The 20,653-nt window shown below is 41.6% G+C and overlaps 1 protein-coding gene across 1 annotated transcript in view; it reads left to right on the forward strand.

The window, feature by feature from the left end:
- The window catches only part of LOC134624771 (nuclear receptor ROR-alpha A-like), a 38,904-nt gene that overhangs the window by 7,490 nt on the left and 10,761 nt on the right, over window positions 1-20,653 (forward strand). The window contains exons 2-6 of the mRNA XM_063469818.1: window positions 10,752-10,837; window positions 13,999-14,140; window positions 15,726-15,982; window positions 16,068-16,266; window positions 20,426-20,547. Coding sequence (XP_063325888.1) covers window positions 10,752-10,837; window positions 13,999-14,140; window positions 15,726-15,982; window positions 16,068-16,266; window positions 20,426-20,547 — 806 coding nt within the window. The remainder of the gene's footprint in view (window positions 1-10,751; window positions 10,838-13,998; window positions 14,141-15,725; window positions 15,983-16,067; window positions 16,267-20,425; window positions 20,548-20,653) is intronic.

A 20,653-nucleotide genomic window follows, 5' to 3' on the forward strand; every position in this document is an offset into this window, starting at 1 on the left:
TTAGTGCTGTTGCTAAGATGTTGACCTCTTTGAGTCTCCACACTGTGGGGATCAGTTGCTTTAATAATCAGTCAGAGTGTGTCCTGCGGTACCACAAGTCCCATTCGAGTAGCTCAAAGATGTAACCAGTGATATCCTTGCATCTGTTCATTGTGCTGTTGTTCTTGTCTGCTCTTTTCGTTTGGATAGACCCAGGTCACAACAGCATCTCTGCAAAGTCTGCATGCTTATGATAATATGGTGATTCTCAGGTAAAATCACAAACATTTCTTTGTTGCTAAACCCAATTCAAAAGCATAATTTAATTAGGTCAATGTTGGCATGGTGCATAGCAAACCTGATGCCCAAAGTGATGAGTTTCCTTAACCAAAAAACACTATTTTCCGAGTTATCCATTACAAATGTGCCACGTTTTTCTCACAACTTTAAAACTTCAGTGTCAAAGTTTTTCCTTCCTTCATTGAGCTTCATATGCCGTCGTAGTACATTAGAAGATTAGACACATGAATTAATGTGGGAATATTAAAGTACACAACTGTAGAAGAGCTTATATCACCTTCACTTTGGCCATTTAGTGAGGAAAAGCTGCTAATTTCAGTCTTTCAGCACCTCCAACATGATCATTTTCTGCTTTTTTTCTGTTTTCTTTTTTAAATTAAATTGCTGTAAACTGATCGTATATAGGTCCAGGGCTAAGCAATGAAAAAGCATCATCTTGGGTTTTGTGAAATTTTGATGGTCTGACATTGTAATGATGTAAAAAATAGAGCAAGAAAATGTAACAAATGGTAATAATAGCAGTTGGTGGAAATAAATCCCCGAATGATCAGGATGAAATAGCCTTTATGTGACCTGGGGTTTAAATAAAATTAAGGAGTGATAATTATCATGATATTGATTTTTACCCTGCAGCTTAAGTTGACCTTTGGTTTTGATAAGTAAGCTGTGACAACGTGCCACCCCCACCTTCTTCTTCTCACTCTTTACATCAGTAACCCTCGGAGGAAATTGTTTTAATGACTCATCAGCTGTCATAGATGCAGCCATCAAACTTTCACAAAGCTTTAATGTTTGTCAGCGTCTGCTCAAGCGTCTGCTGTGAAAACACCCGTCAACCTGCAGAGCATGTGGCGAAGCCTCTGTTTGTGAATCGGTTTAAGCAGTACAGAGTTAGACCTGTGTATGAAGCTCCCTCAGAGAGAGCTCAGCTTCTGCTTCACCCTTTTTCTACCCTTCATCTTCTCTGCTCCTCTCAGATAAAACAGTGTTCATGGTCTCTGTCATCCTTAGTGCAGTCTAAGTGAGAAGAGATTTCTGACAACATTTCACCAAATACCAAGGTGGAAGGAGGAGGACGAGGTCTGACTCCTAACACTCGTAACAGCAACAAATAAATTGAGAGACCAACATTTGTCCATTTCTAAACAATCTTCCAATGTGATGATGATTAAGGATTAGGATTGTGTTGATGGGTGATGAAATCTGGGATCCATGATGTTTAAAGTGGTACACCACCAACCTGTTCATGTGTCTAACCGTTTTTCCCCACTCGGTGACACACCCGCCGGGGGTCAAACTCTGGTAATTGGTGATTCTGTTCTCAGACATGTGAAGCTAGAGACACCGGCAACCATAGTCAATTGTCTTCCTGTAGTTTTCTCTGGTCCCCTCCCCAATCAGACCAGGAGTGACATATTTAGCCGCATGTTCTCCTTAAATTGCTGGCTGTCTGAGTGGTGTCCCAGAAACGATGTGGGCTTCATAGATAATTGGCAAACCTTCTGGAGGAAACCTGGTCTTGTTAGGAGAGACGGCATCCATCCCACTTTGGATGGAGCAGCTCTCATTTCTAGAAATATGGACAAATTTATTAAACCCCCCAAAATATGACTATCCAGAGTTGGGACCAGGAAGCAGAGTTGCAGTCTTACACGCCTCTCTGCAGCTTCTCTCCTCCTGCTACCCCCCCAAAAACCCATCTCCATAGAGACTGTGTCAGCTCCCAAACAGACAAAAAACAAACTAAAAACCAGCAACAAACAACTTAAACATAAAAAAATCACAAAGAAAGAACAATACAGTATCCACATCTGAACCAAAGAGTAAAACAGTGAAATGTGGATTATTAAATATTAGGTCTCTCTCCTCCAAGTCTCTGTTAGTACATGACTTAATAATTGATCAACAAATCAATTTACACTGCCTTACAGAAACCTGGTTGCAGCAGGATGATTATGTTAGTTTAAATGAATCAACACCCCCGAGTCATTCTAACTACCAGAAACCTCGAAGCACAGGCCGAGGGGGCGGTGTGGCAGCAATTTTTCACACCAGCCTATTAATTAATGAAAGACCAAGACAGACTTTTAATTCATTTGAAAGCCTGATGCTTAGCCTTGTCCACCCCAGCTGTAAAACTCAGAAACCAGTCTTACTTGTTATCATCTATCGTCCACCTGGGCCTTACACAGAGTTTGTCTGATTTCTCAGACTTTTTATCTGATTTAGTGCTCAGCTCTGATAAAATAATTATTGTGGGTGATTTTAACATCCATGTAGATGCTAAAAATGACAGCCTCAACATTGCATTTAATCTGTTATTAGACTCAATTGGCTTCTCTCAAAATGTAAAAGAACCCACCCACCACTTTAATCACACTCTAGATCTTGTTTTAACATATGGCAAAGAAACTGAACATTTAACAGTGTTTCCTGAAAACCCTCTGCTGTCTGATCATTTCCTGATAACATTCACATTTACAATAATTGATTACACAGCAGTGGAGAGTAGACTTTATCACAGTAGATGTCTTTCTGAAAGTGCTGTAACTAAGTTTAAGAATATAATCCACCCACTGTTATCATCTTCAATGCCCTGTACCAACATAGAGCAGGGCAGCTATCTGAACGCTACTCCAACAGAGGTCGGTCATCTTGTTAATAATTTTACCTCCTCACTACGTACGACTCTGGATACTGTAGCTCCGGTGAAAACTAAGGTCTCAAATCAGAAGTCCCTGACTCCGTGGTATAATTCTCAAACACGTAGCCTAAAGCAGATAACTCGTAAGCTGGAGAGGAACAAATTTAGAAGATCATCATTTAGCCTGGAGAAATAGTTTGCTGCTCTATAAGAAAGCCCTCTGCAAAGCCAGAACATCTTACTATTCGTCACTGATTGAAGAAAATAAGAACAACCCCAGGTTTCTCTTCAGCACTGTAGCCAGGCTGACAAACAGTCAGAGCTCTGTTGAGCCAACCATCCCTTTAACGTTAACTAGTAATGACTTCATGAACTTCTTCACAAATAAAATTTTAATCAATAGAGAAAAAATTACCAACAATCATCTCACAGATGTAATATTATCTACAGCTACTTTCAGTACCATTGATATTCATTTAGACTCTTTTTCTCCAATTGATCTTTCTGAGTTCAATAATTACTTCCTCCAAACCATCAACGTGTCTTTTAGACCCCATTCCTACAAAACTGCTCAAAGAAGTCCTGCCATTAATTAATGCTTCAATCTTAAATATGATCAACCTATCTCTAATAATCGGCTCATGTACCACAGGCCTTCAAGCTGGCTGTAGTCAAACCTTTACTTAAAAAGCATCTCTAGACCCAGCTGTCTTAGCTAATTATAGGCCAATCTCCAACCTTCCTTTCATATCAAACATCCTTGAAAGAGTAGTTGTCAAACAGCTAACAGATCACCTGCAGAGGAATGGCTTATTTGAAGAGTTTCAGTCAGGTTTCAGAGCTCATCACAGCACAGAAACAGCTTTAGTGAAGGTTACAAATGATCTCCTTATGGCCTCTGACAGTGGACTCATCTCTGTGCTTGTCCTGCTAGACCTCAGTGCAGCGTTCGATACTGTCGACCATAATATCCTATTAGAGCGATTAGAGCGCGCTGTAGGTATTACAGGTACTGCACTGCAGTGGTTTGTATCATATCTATCTAATAGACTCCAATTTGTGCATGTAAATGGAGAGTCCTCGTCACACACTGAGGTTAATTATGGAGTTCCACAGGGTTCAGTGCTAGGACCAATTCTGTTTACATTATACATGCTTCCCTTAGGCAGCATCATTAGAAGACATAGCATACATTTTCACTGCTATGCAGATGACACCCAGCTCTATCTGTCCATGAAGCCAGATAACACACACCAATTAGTTAAACTGCAGGAATGTCTTAAAGACATAAAGACCTGGATGGCCGCTAACTTTCTGCTTCTTAATTCAGATCAAACTGAGGTTATTGTACTCGGCCCTGAAAATCTTAGAAATATGGTATCTAACCAGATTCTTACTCTGGATGGCATTACCTTGGCCTCTAGTAACACTGTGAGGAACCTTGGAGTCATTTTTGACCAGGACATGTCCTTCAATGCACATATTAAACAAATATGTAAGACTGCTTTCTTCCATTTAGGCAACATCTCTAAAATTAGAAATATCCTGTCTCAGAGTGACGCTGAAAAACTAGTTCCTTCCAGGCTGGACTACTGTAATTCATTATTATCAGGAAGTCATAAAAACTCCCTGAAAAGCCTTCAGTTAATCCAAAATGCTGCAGCAAGAGTCCTGACAAGGACTAGAAAGAGAGAGCAGATTTCTCCTGTATTGGCTTCCCTTCATTGGCTTCCTGTTAAATCCAGAATTCAAAATCCTGCTCCTCACAAACAAGGTCTTAAATAATCAGGCCCCATCTTATCTTAATGACCTTGTAGTACCATATCACCCTATTAGAGCACTTCGCTCTCACACTGCAGGCTTACTTGTTGTTCCTAGAGTATTTAAAAGTAGAATGGGAGGCAGAGCCTTCAGTTTTCAGGCCCCTCTTCTGTGGAACCAGCTTCCAGTTTGGATTCGGGAGACAGACACTAGGGCTGGGCGATATGGCCTAAAATCCATATCATGGTATAATTTGAAGCATGTACGGTAACGATATATATCGCGATATATTCTTTTCTTCTCTATAACGTATTTTACACACTATAAGACACACTTAAATTCCTTTAATTTTCTCAAAAATCGACAATGTGCCTTGTGTGAATTCTGGTTGTACTCACTGACCTCGAACCGATTTTATGTAGTACACGGGCGCAGAAATCTGTCAAAAATGTTTTAGTACAACTTTGGTAAGTTATGAAGCCGCACCGCTTGATGGATTGCCGGAGCATTACGGCTGCCGTAGTCAGGAGCCTCGCGGAGTAATCTGGGTCCAAAACTCCGTCTGCTTCAGGTCCCAAACGAACGCTGCGGCATCACTGAGAGTTACAAACTGTCTAAATTCTTTCATCTTTAATGAAATGATCAGTGTTGCTGCTTTACCAGGTGTAACACTTAAGTTTAACATCCAGGCATCCATGAAAACAGAATTTATTAAATTCAACGGAGTTAGAAGTTAGCAGGAAGTTAGCTCGCTATCTTCCACCTAAACATGCTATAGCATGTTCTGACTCAGAGATTTCTGAAAGAATTCAAACGTACAGCTCTGCTATCACTTCCAACATAAATGAAGACGGAAAACTAAACAGCAGTGACGTTTGTAGGGTTACTGAAGTTGGACTAGCTGGTATATAATGATGTGCTATGTGATTGCTAGCAAAACAGCTATGTTAGCATAACATTAGCACAGTGAAGCTGAAGGATGGCTGCTAACCTTTTTCCACTCGATAAAAGTTAACCTAGGGTTCCCGATGGTTAGGGACAAATGCAATTGCATGGTAATAATCCATCCACAATACCAGGTTAGTCATTAATATACTGCAACAACATGGGAATAGAGCAGCTGCAGAGAATTCAACATTAATGAATCAATGGTACAGAAGTGGAGGAAGCACAGTTTTCGGCTTTCCCCATCTTCCGAATGTGCTTCGTCTCTTTGCTGTTACTGTCGCCCAGCATAATTTGCAGATATTGTTGTTTGCAGCTGCTGCAATGCTTTCGACCAAAACAGACGCAGCTTGATGACACCATCAACATGCGCTATCGCGGTAGAGCGGTATAGTCAAAATCTCTACCGTTGGCCAAATTTATATCGTTTCTACCGTATACCGTTTATACCGCCCACCCCTAACAGACACTTTCTCTACTTTTAAGATTAGGCTTCAAACTTTCCTTTTTGCTAAAGCATATAGTTAGGGCTGGACCAGGTGACCCTGAATCCTCCCTTAGTTATGCTGCAATAGACGTAGGCTACCGTGGGATTCCCATGATGCATTGAGTTTTTCCTTTCCAGTCACCTTTCTCACTCACTATGTGTTAATAGACCTTTATGCACTGAATCATACTTGCTATTAATCTCTGTCTCTCTTCCACAGCATGTCTTTATCCTGTCTTCCTTCTCTCACCCCAACCAATCACAGCAGATGGCCCCGCCCCTCCCTGAGCCTGGTTCTGCCGGAGGTTTCTTCCTGTTAAAAGGGAGTTTTTCCTTCCCACTGTCGCCAAAGTGCTTGCTCATAGGGGGTCATATGATTGCTGGGTTTTTCTCTGTATTTATTATTGTACGATCTACTGTACAATATAAAGCGCCTTGAGGCGACTGTTGTTGTGATTTGGCGCTGTATAAATAAAATTGAATTAAACTGAGTTGTTGTAGCCCTCCCCTCAATGATATTTCCCAGCATTGCGAGTTACATCTGTTATAAAACCTTTACCTGTGAAATTTGACCCTCTAAATATTATCAGTGCTTTATTTAATTTTGCTATTAGCAATGCTGCTACATGTTTTAAACATTTAATCAGTTCTGCAAGTTAAAAAAAAAACCCTTCTGCATAGCATTATAATAATTAGCTTTTAATTTGTCCTACTTGCCTCTAATCCCAGCTGTATGGACAGAGTGGCGTTAATCTAGAAAAAGTGAAGATGGAAATGATTAATTAGAGCAGCCGTGATTCAGACTGAATATTCATCAGGATCACTGGTCCAGCCTGTTATGTGCTTCAAGTTATGTGTTTTCTAAATGTATTGTATATTTGAAAGCACATCATACCTCCTGTAGAGTTAGCTCTCTCTGACTAAATGTAGCTAAATTCAGTTATTAAAACCAAGTGACAAGTGTTTGTTTTTGTTTTTTACAAAAGTTTCTCGATGGACTTTAAACACTTAAAAAGTACAAACAGCTCGTGTGGTCACAGAGTAACATCTTGTTCACACTCCACTGATGCGTCTGCTCACGCTAACCACTACTTTATGAGCTGCTGAGTTTACCACATATAACATCTGGTTTGAGGGCTTCCTGTGCATTTCCAAGGACTTGAGAAGCGCTAACTCTGGGCTTCAAAGAATCATGTGGTTGGTGTACTGTTCGGGGGAGCGCTGACAGCTGTATGCACTCTGAGCTGAAGCTGGTGATCGGGTGTGATCAATGGGTGGTAAGCCCATCCATTGAACTGTGGGTTTTGAGATTGTCCCTTTCTATGGCGACCTTACCACACTGATTGTGCTGGATTTGATTTGTATAAAGATGATGAAGGATGAATGCTGCTCATAAAAGTTGTCTTAATACATAACTGAGAACTTTACAGCACTTTCCAGGTCTGTAGACAGACAAAACCTCTGTGGACTGAGCAGTACAGTAAAGGAAATATGACATGTGTGTGAACACATTAAGTTTCACCCCTGTTTTAATTCCATTAGATGGGCAATGAAGTTGTTGTCTCTGTCAGCCTTCAATTCCACCTGCATCAACCCAAACCTAACCACATTGTTTATTTGACTTGTAATCAATTTGATTTATGTAGCGCCAAAGCAAAAACAACAGTCACCTCAAGGCGACTGTTATAAGGAAACCCCCAAAATTAGACAACTCCCTGTGAGTAACGATTTTGGTGACAGTGGGAAGGAAAAACTCCCTTTTAACAGGAAGAAACCTGCAGCAGAACCAGGCTCAGGGACAGGAGGGGCGGGGCCATCTGCCACGACCAGTTGTGTATTGAGGGGAGGGACAAAAAGACATGCTGCGGAGGACAACCAGGGATTAATAATAATTCTTAATTAATTACAGAGTGGTGTAGAAACACATGGCCAGTAAAAAAGGAAGGCTCAGTGCATCATGGGAATCCCCCAGCAGCCTGGGCCTATTGTACCATAATTAAGGGAGGATTCAGGGTCACCTGATCTATAAGCTGAACGATATGCTTTACCAAAAAGGAAAGTCTTTATCCAAACTGGAAGCTGGTTCCACAGAAGAGGGGCCTGAAAACTGAAGGCTCTGCCTCCCATTCTACTTTTAAATACTCTAGGAACAACAAGTAAGCCTGCAGTGTGAGAGCGAAGTGCTCTAATAGGGTGATATGGTACTACAAGGTCATTAAGATAAGATGGGGCCTGATTATTTAAGACCTTGTATGTGAGGAGCAGGATTTTGAATCCTGGATTTAACAGGAAGGCAGTGTGGGAGAAATGTGCTCTCTCTTTCTGGTCCCTCTCAGTAATCGCTGCCAGGCTAAAGGCCTGTGGTACGTAGTCGACTCATAAAGACTGAAGCAATAATTAATGGTAGGACTTCATTAAAGTAAAAATAGTTTTAAAAAATAACCACTGTAACATTCTTTCTGTGCTGCTTTCTGTTCTATATTACTTAAATTGAAAAACCTGCATATACATGCTGAGTTTACAAAGGATATAAATCTCATTTATCAATGAATACACACTCATGCAGATTATAAAATCATTTTAAATACATTTAAACTCTTCTACTAACAAATTAAAATGTGTCATTTGCATTTTAAGTATTTGCATGGAGTCTTTGTTTTGTTGTTTGGTCATTTCCATGAAAAAAAACAAACTGTCCAAACCCCACTTGTCCTCTGAGTGGCTTCTGCTTAGGAGGGTTGTTGGAGATTTTCCTAATCTGAGTCCCGCTGTGGTCGACTGGGTTCAGCAGCGATCGTGCAGCCCTTCATTCACTGGGTCAGGTGGTCAGTCATTCTGTAAGGGAGGGGCGAGAGACTGCAGCGCCACACAGGTGTAAAGGGAGGGAGCAGAGTGAAGTCACGCCATACAAGCTGGGTGTCGTGTGTGTGTGTGTGACTGGAAGAAACTAACAAATGTGCAACAGCTTTAATATTGATGTTGTTTTATGGTCATTTTTGTCTTTGTTTCTTTGTACTGAACTGACTATTTTGGGGTTGTTCAAGCAAAACAAGACGTTTGAAGAGGTCGCCTTAGTAAATATGCAAAACTGTACATATCAATTAAGAATTCATGTTTTTTTTAATTGATTGAAATATAATAAAAATAATGTTTCTTGCACTCCTAGTTTCATCCTTGCAGACTAGTGAGGCATTCTTTATGCCTTTTATTAATTTTGGGGTTTATGATAAGTAAATAAATCTGTCTTTTTTATTATTTCAAATAAATTCAGGGTGAAGAAGAAGCTGATCAAAATACTTAAACCAAACCTGATGATTTCCATTTTCTATAATTGTAGTCTAATAATTGTACAAAGGCGGTTCTTCTCTGCGTCTTGTTTGTTGTGTCTCTACGTGAAGAAAGCTTGTGATTGTGTGTGTGTGTGTGCGTGTTAATGTGACTGCTCACTTACATAACTTTGCTCTGCTAAAAATAGCATCTCAGAGCTGAGCTGTCACTCTGTTCCAAAGTGCTGGGAGTATAAATACATGCAGTGAGTGAGTTTTCAGCTGTGCTGCTGTCTGAAAGATGAGCTCCTACAGTTTAATCAGTGCTGCATGTACCCGCTCTCTACAGGAAACCTGTAAAAATGCTTAAGAACTCCTCACCTAATATTAGGGGCTAATTTAGGCAGGAGCCTGAGTGATATTAGACAATATTTGCCAATATTTTTGTATCGGTAAACTGCCAGTAAGTGAAAGAAGTAAAGAACAGACAAGAGAAACACCCTTCAACCCTTCATAGCTCCTCCAGAGGGCGCTCTGTAACTAACTGTAACTTCCTTGTTAGCAGCTAGTGTTTGGCACAAATACATCCAGCCGAGCCCAGCAGAGTGAGACGAAATGTTTAAACTACATTATCATAGTTCGGACTACACATCACAAATGTTCAGAAAATCTGTTTGTTTGATTTGTATATAATTGAGGTAATATAAAAATATCATTACACAGAGGCAGACATTTTGCTGAATAATGTTTGACACAGACTGTTTTAACTTCATAGAGTTCCATCCACCAAACACAGATTACTCAGCACAGTGATTACCAAGCACACTGTCCTGATTACTGCAGAGAGCGCGCACTGTTCTACACCTGGATGGACAGATGAGTCGACTCCAGCATTTTTCAGGGAGATTTTCAAAGTCTCCTTTAGCTTTTGTAAATGGTGGCACCTCTTTCTTTTCTCCAGCTGTGACCACAGAAGCTTAAGGCTTGTGTTTGCTAAGGTCTTACAATCTTTCATATGAAGCTAATTGGGCCTATTTTTTTGTCCTGAATTTCTTCCAGTATCATAGAAATGCGGTTCTGCACTAGACCTGATGCCCAGGGGTTGCATGATGTTACTGTGGCACTAAATCACAGTGGTACATTTTGTTGTTATTGTGTCTGGTTTCGACATTGTAACAGCTGGACAACTTTGAAATTAAACAATTCATATACCGCATGTAACAAGGTATAGTGACAGCTGGACGGTTAAGTGGGGGCCAGTGGAAAACGCCTTTATTTGCACATAGATGAAACCTACATGACAAACTGTGATATATCAGCTGTTCTGATGTCCTGTGTGTGACCTACTGTCTTTCTTTTCCCGCTGCAGCTCAGATTGAAATAATCCCCTGTAAGATTTGTGGAGATAAATCATCAGGGATCCACTACGGGGTCATCACCTGTGAAGGCTGTAAGGTAAGCTCCTCCTCCCTCCTGTTGTCTGCTAAAGTCAATTTGAGCGTGTTATAACCTCAGTTAAACCCAACTCTAAAATACAGTAAAGGGTCCAAAATGTACGGCCTCCTTCACATCGTCCAAAGTTATCCACTGAGTCAGTTTGGATTCTGGCCCCCGGTGCTTATGTTTGATGTCCCTGCTTTAAATGATAAGCCTTTCCAAGTCGTTCAATCACAGACTGATCTTTGGTTACATCTGTGCAACAATTAATGTTTGAGAATAGTTTGCACTCTGAACCCTCCGTATTTTGTCTTTTTTTTCTTTAACCAGGAAAAGGCCTCTGCGATCATCCATCGCTGGCGTTTTTATGTGGCACAGCTCACCAGTGCATTTATTGTGGTGTTAAACCAGTTTTCACTGACGATGTAGTTGATCATTTGAGTTTAAAGTATTTACACGTATTGCAATATGATTTTATACTCATACCTGACCAGGCACGTTTGTATGTTTCGTACAGAATCTGGTCTGAAACATCAGTCACGAGCATCGGGCTCTAAACCATATTCTACCTGGTGAGAGCGGCTCTGTGAACAGGCAGGTGTGTTCAGCCACAGCAGCTGCTGATGTGACAGCTGGAGGCTTATTTCACAGCCAGCATGCAGCTGAAGCAGCCTCCAAACAAACCACAACATCTGCACTAAGTCGCACGTTAGATGTAAATGATCTGCTGCTAATATGACATAATGTTATTACATAATGTCATCTGAGAGAAATCAATGTTTTCCCTTTAAAGTTACTACTGTTCTCTTGAGCTTGACAGAGAGTGGCATCATTTGTTAATTTAACTATAATTTGAATTACAGACATTTTTATATTTTATAATTTTGATGCATTTCCATTCAGATCTATACAGGCTATAGTGGCTCTATGAGAAGAAGGGTTATAGGCCATCTGTGATGCATCTATAAACGTACCGGGGATATGGTGATCGTGGGCTGAACCCCAGTTTGCTTCATGTATTTCTTCACACTTTCAAAGTGCTGTGAACATTTCCTTTTCACTGCATGGTGCTGAATGTAATGTTGACTTTTATTCTATAACTATGATGCTGACATCTCTAAAGCATTCTCACATGTTTTATGTGGTTCCCACATTTCTTGAGGTAGAATGCAATAGAATAGAAAAGAATAGAATAGAATAGGCCTTTATTGTCATTGTGCATATACAATGAAATTCTGCTTTTTTTCCCCATCAGGTTGATAAACAGTTAACAGCTCCTTTGTGCTCTGCATGGCACATGGTCTCCATTCTTTGCCTTGTGATTACATTCACATTTCTGCATTGCCTGTTAGATATTCACTGACTGCTTGTGAGAGTGAGCTGCTGGCAAGCAGAAATAACTTTCATGTGTTTGTCATCTGATAGCCTTTGTGCTCCTTGGTTTATCAATGTCTCTGTATATGCTAATAGGCCAGTCTGCCATTACTCTGTGACATGGCTCATACAGAGGTAAACGGGTGGATACGGTTTGTTTGTTGTTGTTACTGTTGTTGGACATCCAATGAACACTATATTGTGAAGCATTTGCTCATCTGCCTTCACACAGTGACATTCATTTCTTAACCCAAAGGGTTTAACGGGATGTGCCTCATCCTTTGCAGCTGTAACAGCTTCAACTCTTCTGGAAAGGCTTTCCACCATGTTTAGGAGTGTTTATGGGAATTTTTGAACATTCTTCCGGAATCGAAAGGAGGAATGCTACATCACGTTAGACACTGATGTAGCATGACAAGGCCTGGCTCACAGTCTGCGCTCTAATTCATCCCAAAAGTTTTCTATTGGGTTGAGGTCAGGACTCTGTGCAGGCCAGTCAAGTTCTTCTTCGTCCATGTCTTCATGGACCTTGCTTTGTGTACTTGTACGCAGTCATGTTGGAACAGGAAGGGGCCGTCCCCACACTTCTCTAACAATTGTCTAACTTGGATGTCTTGGCCAAGATATCGTCATCATCAGTGATGATGTCAACCCCAACCTCAGCTCCAGTTCCAGCTCCAAAGCCTAATCCTTTGCTTTTTTTAAAAAAAGCATAGGGTTGAAAAAACAACAAATTAATATTAAAGATGAATTTAAAAAATAGGGTTAGGATTAGGATGACTCTAAATCAACCAGTGGCCATTAGTTGGAGCCTGGAAGCAGCAACTTTAAGCTGAGTTTTGACAAGATAACTGGCTTTGATGAAGAGGAGCTGTGGCTCTTGATATGATTGGAGACTGATGAGACCGCCTTGGCTTCACATACTTCCATATTTCAACCAGACCGTGCTCTGTGTATGTTTCAGAGAGTGAAATGTAGTGTTGTGTGAACAAGTGTTTTAAGTCTAGGAATGTTAGATTAGTAACTTTGTACATATTGCAAATATACTAAGTATATTGTAAATACTAAAAAGCAGTCCTAGGGAGGCAGTTTAGAGGCCTGTAATTTAGTTCAGTTTTTATGCTGGTAGGTTAGTTAGTTTTGTTCTATTTTATTTTTCTACAAAATCTCACAGTAGCTCCAGTCCTTGTGTGGGAGTCACATTTGCGTTGTGCTCTGGGCTCCAGAGTGCAACAAAAGACAACCCCCTAGACCCCAGACAGTCCCTCAGATTCTGATGATAGTCTGAAGCATTTGTCTCTTTGGTCATTGCAGTCTGGATTAGTTTATCATTGCAGAAAAATGTAAAAAAAAGTTTATTTTTTCAAATTTCATTTATTCTTATTAATTTTTGTTGTGAAGAATATTTTTGTCATTCAGTACACGTGTTTGTGAAAGACTTGATTTTATGGGGGTTTTTCAGTATATTTTATTTCCAATAAGAATTAGAATAGAAATGAAAACTGTCACATGAAGAAATTAAATGGTAAGTGATAATGGGGCTGTGCATCCTTCAGGAAATTCATTTTGAGTTGTAGCTCCATGAGTGCACTGAAGATGCCAAAAGATTGTAAAGCAAAGAGTAACCAGATTTGATGATTTTATACTGGGGGAAGGTCTCACAGTGACGCACATTTCATCCTTTGCCTCTATGATCTCAGACATGAGCACAAACATGAAGGCTTGACTGTTGTTTCAGTGACCGATCATAGAGATATTTGGTATGAAAACAATGATTTTAATAGAACTCTTTCTTGCTCTCTCAGGGTTTCTTCAGGCGTAGTCAGCAGAGTAACGCCACCTACTCGTGTCCTCGCCAGAAAAACTGTCTGATCGACCGAACGAGCCGAAACCGCTGCCAGCACTGCCGTCTGCAGAAATGTCTCTCTGTGGGCATGTCCCGAGACGGTGAGGCAAACACATGCACAGCAGATCTACACGTTACGAACATATCGAACCCACCTCTATGTCCAGAATCACCCGGAAGTACAACAACTGTGTGCCGTATGCGTAACCCTAACCTAACCCTGACTCTGATCCAGTGAATTCATAAAATGTAAATAGAAAATATATTTGATATAGGAATGCAACGATACCAAATTTTTCAAACCGATACTATACCGATACTTGGATCTGAGTACTTGCCGATACTTCTACTACACACACAAAAAAAATGTAATGAATTGGAAAACAGTTTTATTTTATTCTCTAAAATAATAATAAAAATGACCACAAAAATAAAATTTCAAGTGAAAAATAAGCACTTCTGTTAAATTATTGAATTACAAGTGTCCACATTGTAATTCAACTATTAGGCTCTGTCTCCAGCTTTCAGAATAATAAATAAGCACTTCTGTTTGGAATAAAATCAATAAGTTGTCGCTTTTCCAAAACCTGAGTTAAAGTTGGCTGTTCTGGTCTTGCGTTAGCCTTAGCAAACTCGGTGCATGATGTGTCCTCAGATGTTTTATTAAACTGCTTGTATTGAACGATTCCCTCCCCTGGACACCTTACCGGTGCACAGTTTGCACTCGGCCTTGCTTCTGTCATCTTCACATATTATAGGTAAGTCCACACGGACACTGACATTTTGTTTAGCGTAGCTACAGCAGCCTCCAGTTTGTTTTTTTTATCTGGAGCCGCCAGCCTCACTCGCCTAACCCTGTTCTTGTTTAGCGCGACATGTCCCCCCAGCGGCCAATCTAAAAAATTACAACAGAAATGACAAGCCACCCTCTGACTCATGAAATAAGTTGGTATCAGTTAACTTTTACAAGTATGAGTACACACACATTATACGGTACCGGCCTGATACCCGATACCAGTATTAGTATCAGTGCATCCCTAATTTGATATCATATAGATTTTTTATGTTGTTATTACATGAAAAATATACCAAAAATGTCTAACTTTTGTTTTAGACTAGAAAAGCACTACATCTGAACCAGTGTAGGATCTGATATAGTTTCAGTGTCTGTGTAATTTCTTTCTGTTTTCTACAATGAGATGTTCTGTAATGTTGGACTCATGTCTGCAGCATAAAGGTGTAGATTTGCAGACGGCTGTTCGATCAAAGATGCCACGCCCATAACTTCAATATTTAGGTGAATGAGAAATTTCAAACAATCCCATCTAGAATATTACTCAAGGCTGACGCTATCCACAGTTAACATGGGCGTCTGTTGGGACTGACCTGCTCTCACGAGGTCTCTGCTGGATTGTAACGGGTGAAATGTATGAAATCCTACGTTTCTGTCAGCTTGGTGATCTAGTATGAAGGCAGATAAGGAGGCTAATCAGTGTCAGCTCTACTTGAACACTGGTGGTGAGTCTTGTTAAGCGAATGAGTGCTCCGCCTCTGAAACCATAACGGCTAGCTTTCACTTTGGCTGAACTGTCACTCAGACAGAAATCAGCACGTTTTTGTTTCATTGTTTCCAGGCCTTCATTCTCTGTCAGGTGGCTAACTGAAATCATTTCCTTCTCTCCTCAGCTGTAAAGTTTGGTCGCATGTCTAAAAAGCAGCGGGACAGTCTGTACGCGGAGGTGCAGAAGCACCGCCTCCAGCAGCAGCAGCAACAAGGTCACCACCTCTTGTCCCATCCCAGCCTCGGCAGCCCGAGTCCAGTCGAGTCCGAGTCGCTGTCCTCTCACTACACCCTGTCCTCCACCGGCCTCACAGAGCTGCCTGATGAGGGGGGGCACTACGTGGAACAGAACTCGCCTGAAGGCGGATCTTTGTCATCTAAGGTTTGTTGTCTCTGTTTTCAGGACGGTTGATAAACTCAATGATATTTCCTGCGTTTTCTACGTCAATCTTTTCCTCCACAAACAGGGAGACTCTGCAGGAGGAGGGGAAGGAGGTGGTGGGGGGTTCTACTTGGATATCCAGCCGTCTCCGGATCAATCCGGACTTGATATTAATGGCATCAAACCGGAGCCCCTGTGCGACTATGGATCCAGTAACGGCTTTTTTTCATATTGCTCCTTCAGCAACAGAGACGTGCCACCCACGGTGCCCATGGCTGAGCTCGGTGAGTGGAGGACTCAGGAGAGTGAGATGTTTGTGCACATTTTACTGGAGTTTGTCTGTAACCTGCCTCTTTAGCTCCTTTCAGACTTGCTTCCTTTACTTAAACTTGTCTGGCTTTTCCATTAAAGTCATCGATGTGGCTCAGTAGGCACCGAGTTGTCCACCTATTGAAGGATGGATGGGGTAATCGTCAACAAACATGCTTTACATAAATACAATCAAACCATAATTTCTTCCTTTTTTTAGGTCAGCTGTCAGCCAGTTTGTGTTCCTCCAGATTAAAATAATTTAAAACACTGAAACTAATGTAAAAATAAACATTTAGAGAACAAATTCAAACAAACTGTACCTGAAAAATATCGTCAATTGTCTGTTACATATAGCAAAAAAACAGGAGGCGACAGACCAAGGAAGGAGCACAGGACTTGTATCGATGGCTTTTTCATGAGATGGAGCTGGAAAGGTTGTGCAGCAGGTCGGGATGATTAAGCAAGGAGATGGAAATGTACCAAAGAGTCAAGAGGGAGTGTTGAGAAGATGAACGGAGCTGATGGAAGACAGTGGAGGATGGATGGAGGGCAGTTAGTGAATCAGGAAGTGTAGGTGGAAGAAAGAAGAAGAATGACGAGTGGAAAGGCAGTCGAACCAGGTGACGTATGTGTGGCGGTGTGGAGCGGACCTCAAAGATGTGGGAGGAGTTGTTGAAGCTAAATCAAATCTCTTCACCCCCTTTTAACCATGTTCGCTTTGCTGATGGAGAAGGTTAGGAGTTGCACTTTGTGGATCTAGAGGAAGTGTGTTACTGTATGAGGAGGTCAGTAGTGGCAGAGACGTATGGTAGACTGGTGCATGACATGTATGATTTTTACCAATATCAAAACCCACTTTATCAGACGAAGGGCACACCTGAAATGAAGTGGAGAGGAGTTATTTGCATTGTTTTAATCCTACAAAGCTGCTCAGCGGCTTGAGTTTCATGTTTATTTCCATTACGGCCTCTCATCATGGATTTAAAAAAAAAAAGTCCTCCACCTCTGACTGTGCAGTGCTGAGAACAAGACAAAATAAATACAGTAATAAAAAGACTCATCATTTAGTCGAATGTTGTCGGCAGCTACACAAAGATGAGGAAATATCTTGAAATAGGTGAAGCAAAAAGAAAAGAAGGGGAGAGATGGAATGAGAGGCTACAAAGGGAGTCAGACAAAGAGAGAGAGAGAGAAGTGAGGGGCAAACGGAGACAGAAAGGTGGTTTAAAATAGCAGGAGGTTGGAAACTCATCTTCAGAGCTCATTAAAATCTCTGTGTGGTAATTAGCTGTCTGTTAATTAGGGCCAATTGGGACGTGGCAGGGCGCTCGTTGGGGGAAATCATCTTTTTTTTTTGTCCTGGGAGATTTTGTGATTCACTCTTTATTGTAATAACCCCCACCCTCATCCAGTGTGAGTCTTTGTTATGTCACTGTGTTTTTTTAGCATGTATTGAGTTGTGTTGGTTTCTAGTGTTGTTTTATTTGTGCTTACGATAAGCAACAGCACAGCGGGACAGTCTGTACGTGTGTTTATTCTGGGTTTGAGCTGCATTCACAAACATTTTGTCAACAGTTTTACACTTTACAGTAAAAAGTTCAACATACAGCTGGGAGTTCAGGGTATTAGTGTCGGCTTGATGTAGAAGGAAGTTTGTGGTTGGAATTATCATCACTTATACATGGACTGGCCTTTATTTTGGTCACAGTTAAAGACGGGCTGGGCTAATAACAGTTTCACTCTTCATGTTATCTCAGTGGTTCTCAAAGTGTGTGCCGCTCTGACAGGTGGGGCACAAGTTACCTGGCAGAGGAGTCATGCAGGACTAATGTTTAACATCGAATCGTGTTTACGGCGAAACAAAGAAATTCGTGGCAGTTACGTTAATAATATGCGCATCCGCGTGTGTAAGTTGACAGCCGCAATAAAGAAGTGTAGTGAAAAGTGCGAACATGTGGTCGGGTCTGTCGTGCATCGTTTGCAGTGGTGCTGAAACCCAGGACTGGGGCACGAGTGACCACGTGTTCACACTTCTTTATTGCGGCTGTCAACGTACACACGCGGCTACAGTGTACACACGTCATCATCATCATCAACAACAACAACAGGACCCAGTTCATTCTGTTTTAAGCCGGCGAGGCGTGATTGGGGATGCCGCTCAGGTGGGTCCGCCTCTCCTGCAGCCACGCTGCAGACCACGCCCCGCCACAGCTCTGCAGTCAAACACAGGCTGACTGCAGCCACTAACAGTCAATAATATTAAACTCTCACTAAATTATGTATTTTTCATCTCTGCTCACAAGTTTCTAGATTTCTTTTTTTATAAGACTAAGACTGGACTTTAGTTTTCCATCTTTGGCGATGTTCACGTTCTGTTTAACTGGTTGCTGTTTTGAAGATGTGCTGCAGACGAATGAAGCAGTCGAGTGCAGCGGTCCCCAACCTTTTTTGTTCCACAGACCGGTTTAATGTCAGACACTGTTTTCATGGACTGGCCATTAAGGTGTCGCAGATGAATACAACAAAATAAAACGATACGACCGAGACAAAAACTGTGGTGTTTTGTAAATATAATAATAAACACAAATTCTCTGTGTAATTGTGTAACTTTATTAGCAGCGTCCTCCTGAGATGCACCAACAACACTGAGAGTAACATCCTCCTCTCTGCCCCTTAATGCTCGCTGGTCGCTATGGTAACGCATAAATGTTTCTTTCAAAATAAGACACACAGGTACATCACGGGAAAGACCCAGGGAACCCCAGTTAACGATAAAAACCCTGAAAACCATCAATTTCACACCCGAGCCTCAACTCTCGCTTCCCGGTACCAAACGACTCACGGACCGCTACCGGTCCATGGCCCGGGACCGGTCCATGGCCCGGGGGTTGGGGACCGCTGGTCTAGTGACAAAAGTTACAAATAGTTATTTGAAATAAAAGTTGTTTATTTAAAACAGAAGTGACTGAAGGATTCATTGTGAATGAGTTTATTATGTAAATAAAGTTGCAGCTCGGCTTTTCTGTCATTGTTTGTTTAGATGGGGGTGAAAATGTTTCTGGTCTGGGAGTAGGGTTGGTTTTTGGTGACAATCTCACCTTTTTATAGAATTTTCACCCCTTTCACACTCTCATGAAACCCAACCCTGAGCCTAGATGTGCTGCTGGGCGAGGTTACCTTTTCGAAGCACACTGTCTGAGGCCGCTTGACATGGCAACATATCAGAGCAATGGCACTTGCTAGGATCCAATATTGAGACTAATCTGATGTAAAATATTGTACGTGACAGCTTCTTAAAGTTTTTGTGCGCCTTGCTACAGCGCATTCGTTTATGCTCCTGCCACCCATGGAATTAAGGAAAACTGGGAACTGCACTCAGAGATGGTGCCTGGTCTTTTGACTGAAAATTTCCTCCAGTCAAAGCGTAAAATTCCTTTTTGCTGGAATTCTGTTTCCGTCACACATCTGGCACCTACTCTGCTCAACTCGGCTTTTAGGGTTTTCCATTAGGCGGTAATACCTGGTACAGCGTACTTTTTTGGAGCCTTCTCGTCCGGGGCTCCAAGTATGCTGAGCTGAAAATGCGACTTCAGCAGGGTGCATACCGCTGATTGGCCAGGCAGTGACATCACTGTAGTCATGAGAGCCACTCCTTCACAAGACTCAAACCCACCAACAAGGGAAGTGGCTGCAAACAAACTTCCTTTACCCTGAGTCTGACAACAGCTGAGCAGCAGGTATACCATCACCTTGTGTTATCTACAAATGATGTCACGGGCCCTGCTGTAACAACCCCACCCACAGTGAGGTGGTATTCAATCATAATGGAAAAGGACCAAAATTAGATTCCATGTGAGTTGAAATGAGGAGGTGCTAATGGAAAAGAGGCTCGAGTTCTTCCTCATTGTGTCGGTATATTTGTAAACTGAAAAACCAAAAGTCCTTTCTGAGTGAGAAATGTAAAACTTGACCTTGTCAGAGGTTGATCGTGTCTTGTTTACAGGTTTCCAGACTTTTCTTTTAGACTTGTTGTCTCTCACACTCGCGTCTCCCGTGACTTTGCAGGAATCCGAGTAGGCCTAAAACTCGTGAGCAGCTTTACGTTCAGCTACTGCGTTTGATTTGTTTCAGATCACTTGGCCCAGATCGTCTCCAAGTCTCACCTGGAGACATGTCAGTACCTCAGGGAGGAGCTGCAGCAGATGAGCTGGCAGAGCTTCCTTCAGGATGAGGTGGAAAGCTACCAGAACAAGGTGTGCTTAAATATGTCCACCCATGAATCCGTAAAGCCAAAAGCCTAGCGTCAGGTGATGGTGGCAGCAGGATAAGCAGGGTAGTTTATCCATTTGTCTCCTCAGT

Source organism: Pelmatolapia mariae, linkage group LG1 (assembly GCF_036321145.2).
Source record: "Pelmatolapia mariae isolate MD_Pm_ZW linkage group LG1, Pm_UMD_F_2, whole genome shotgun sequence".
In the NCBI taxonomy this organism is placed as follows: Eukaryota; Metazoa; Chordata; class Actinopteri; order Cichliformes; family Cichlidae; genus Pelmatolapia; species Pelmatolapia mariae.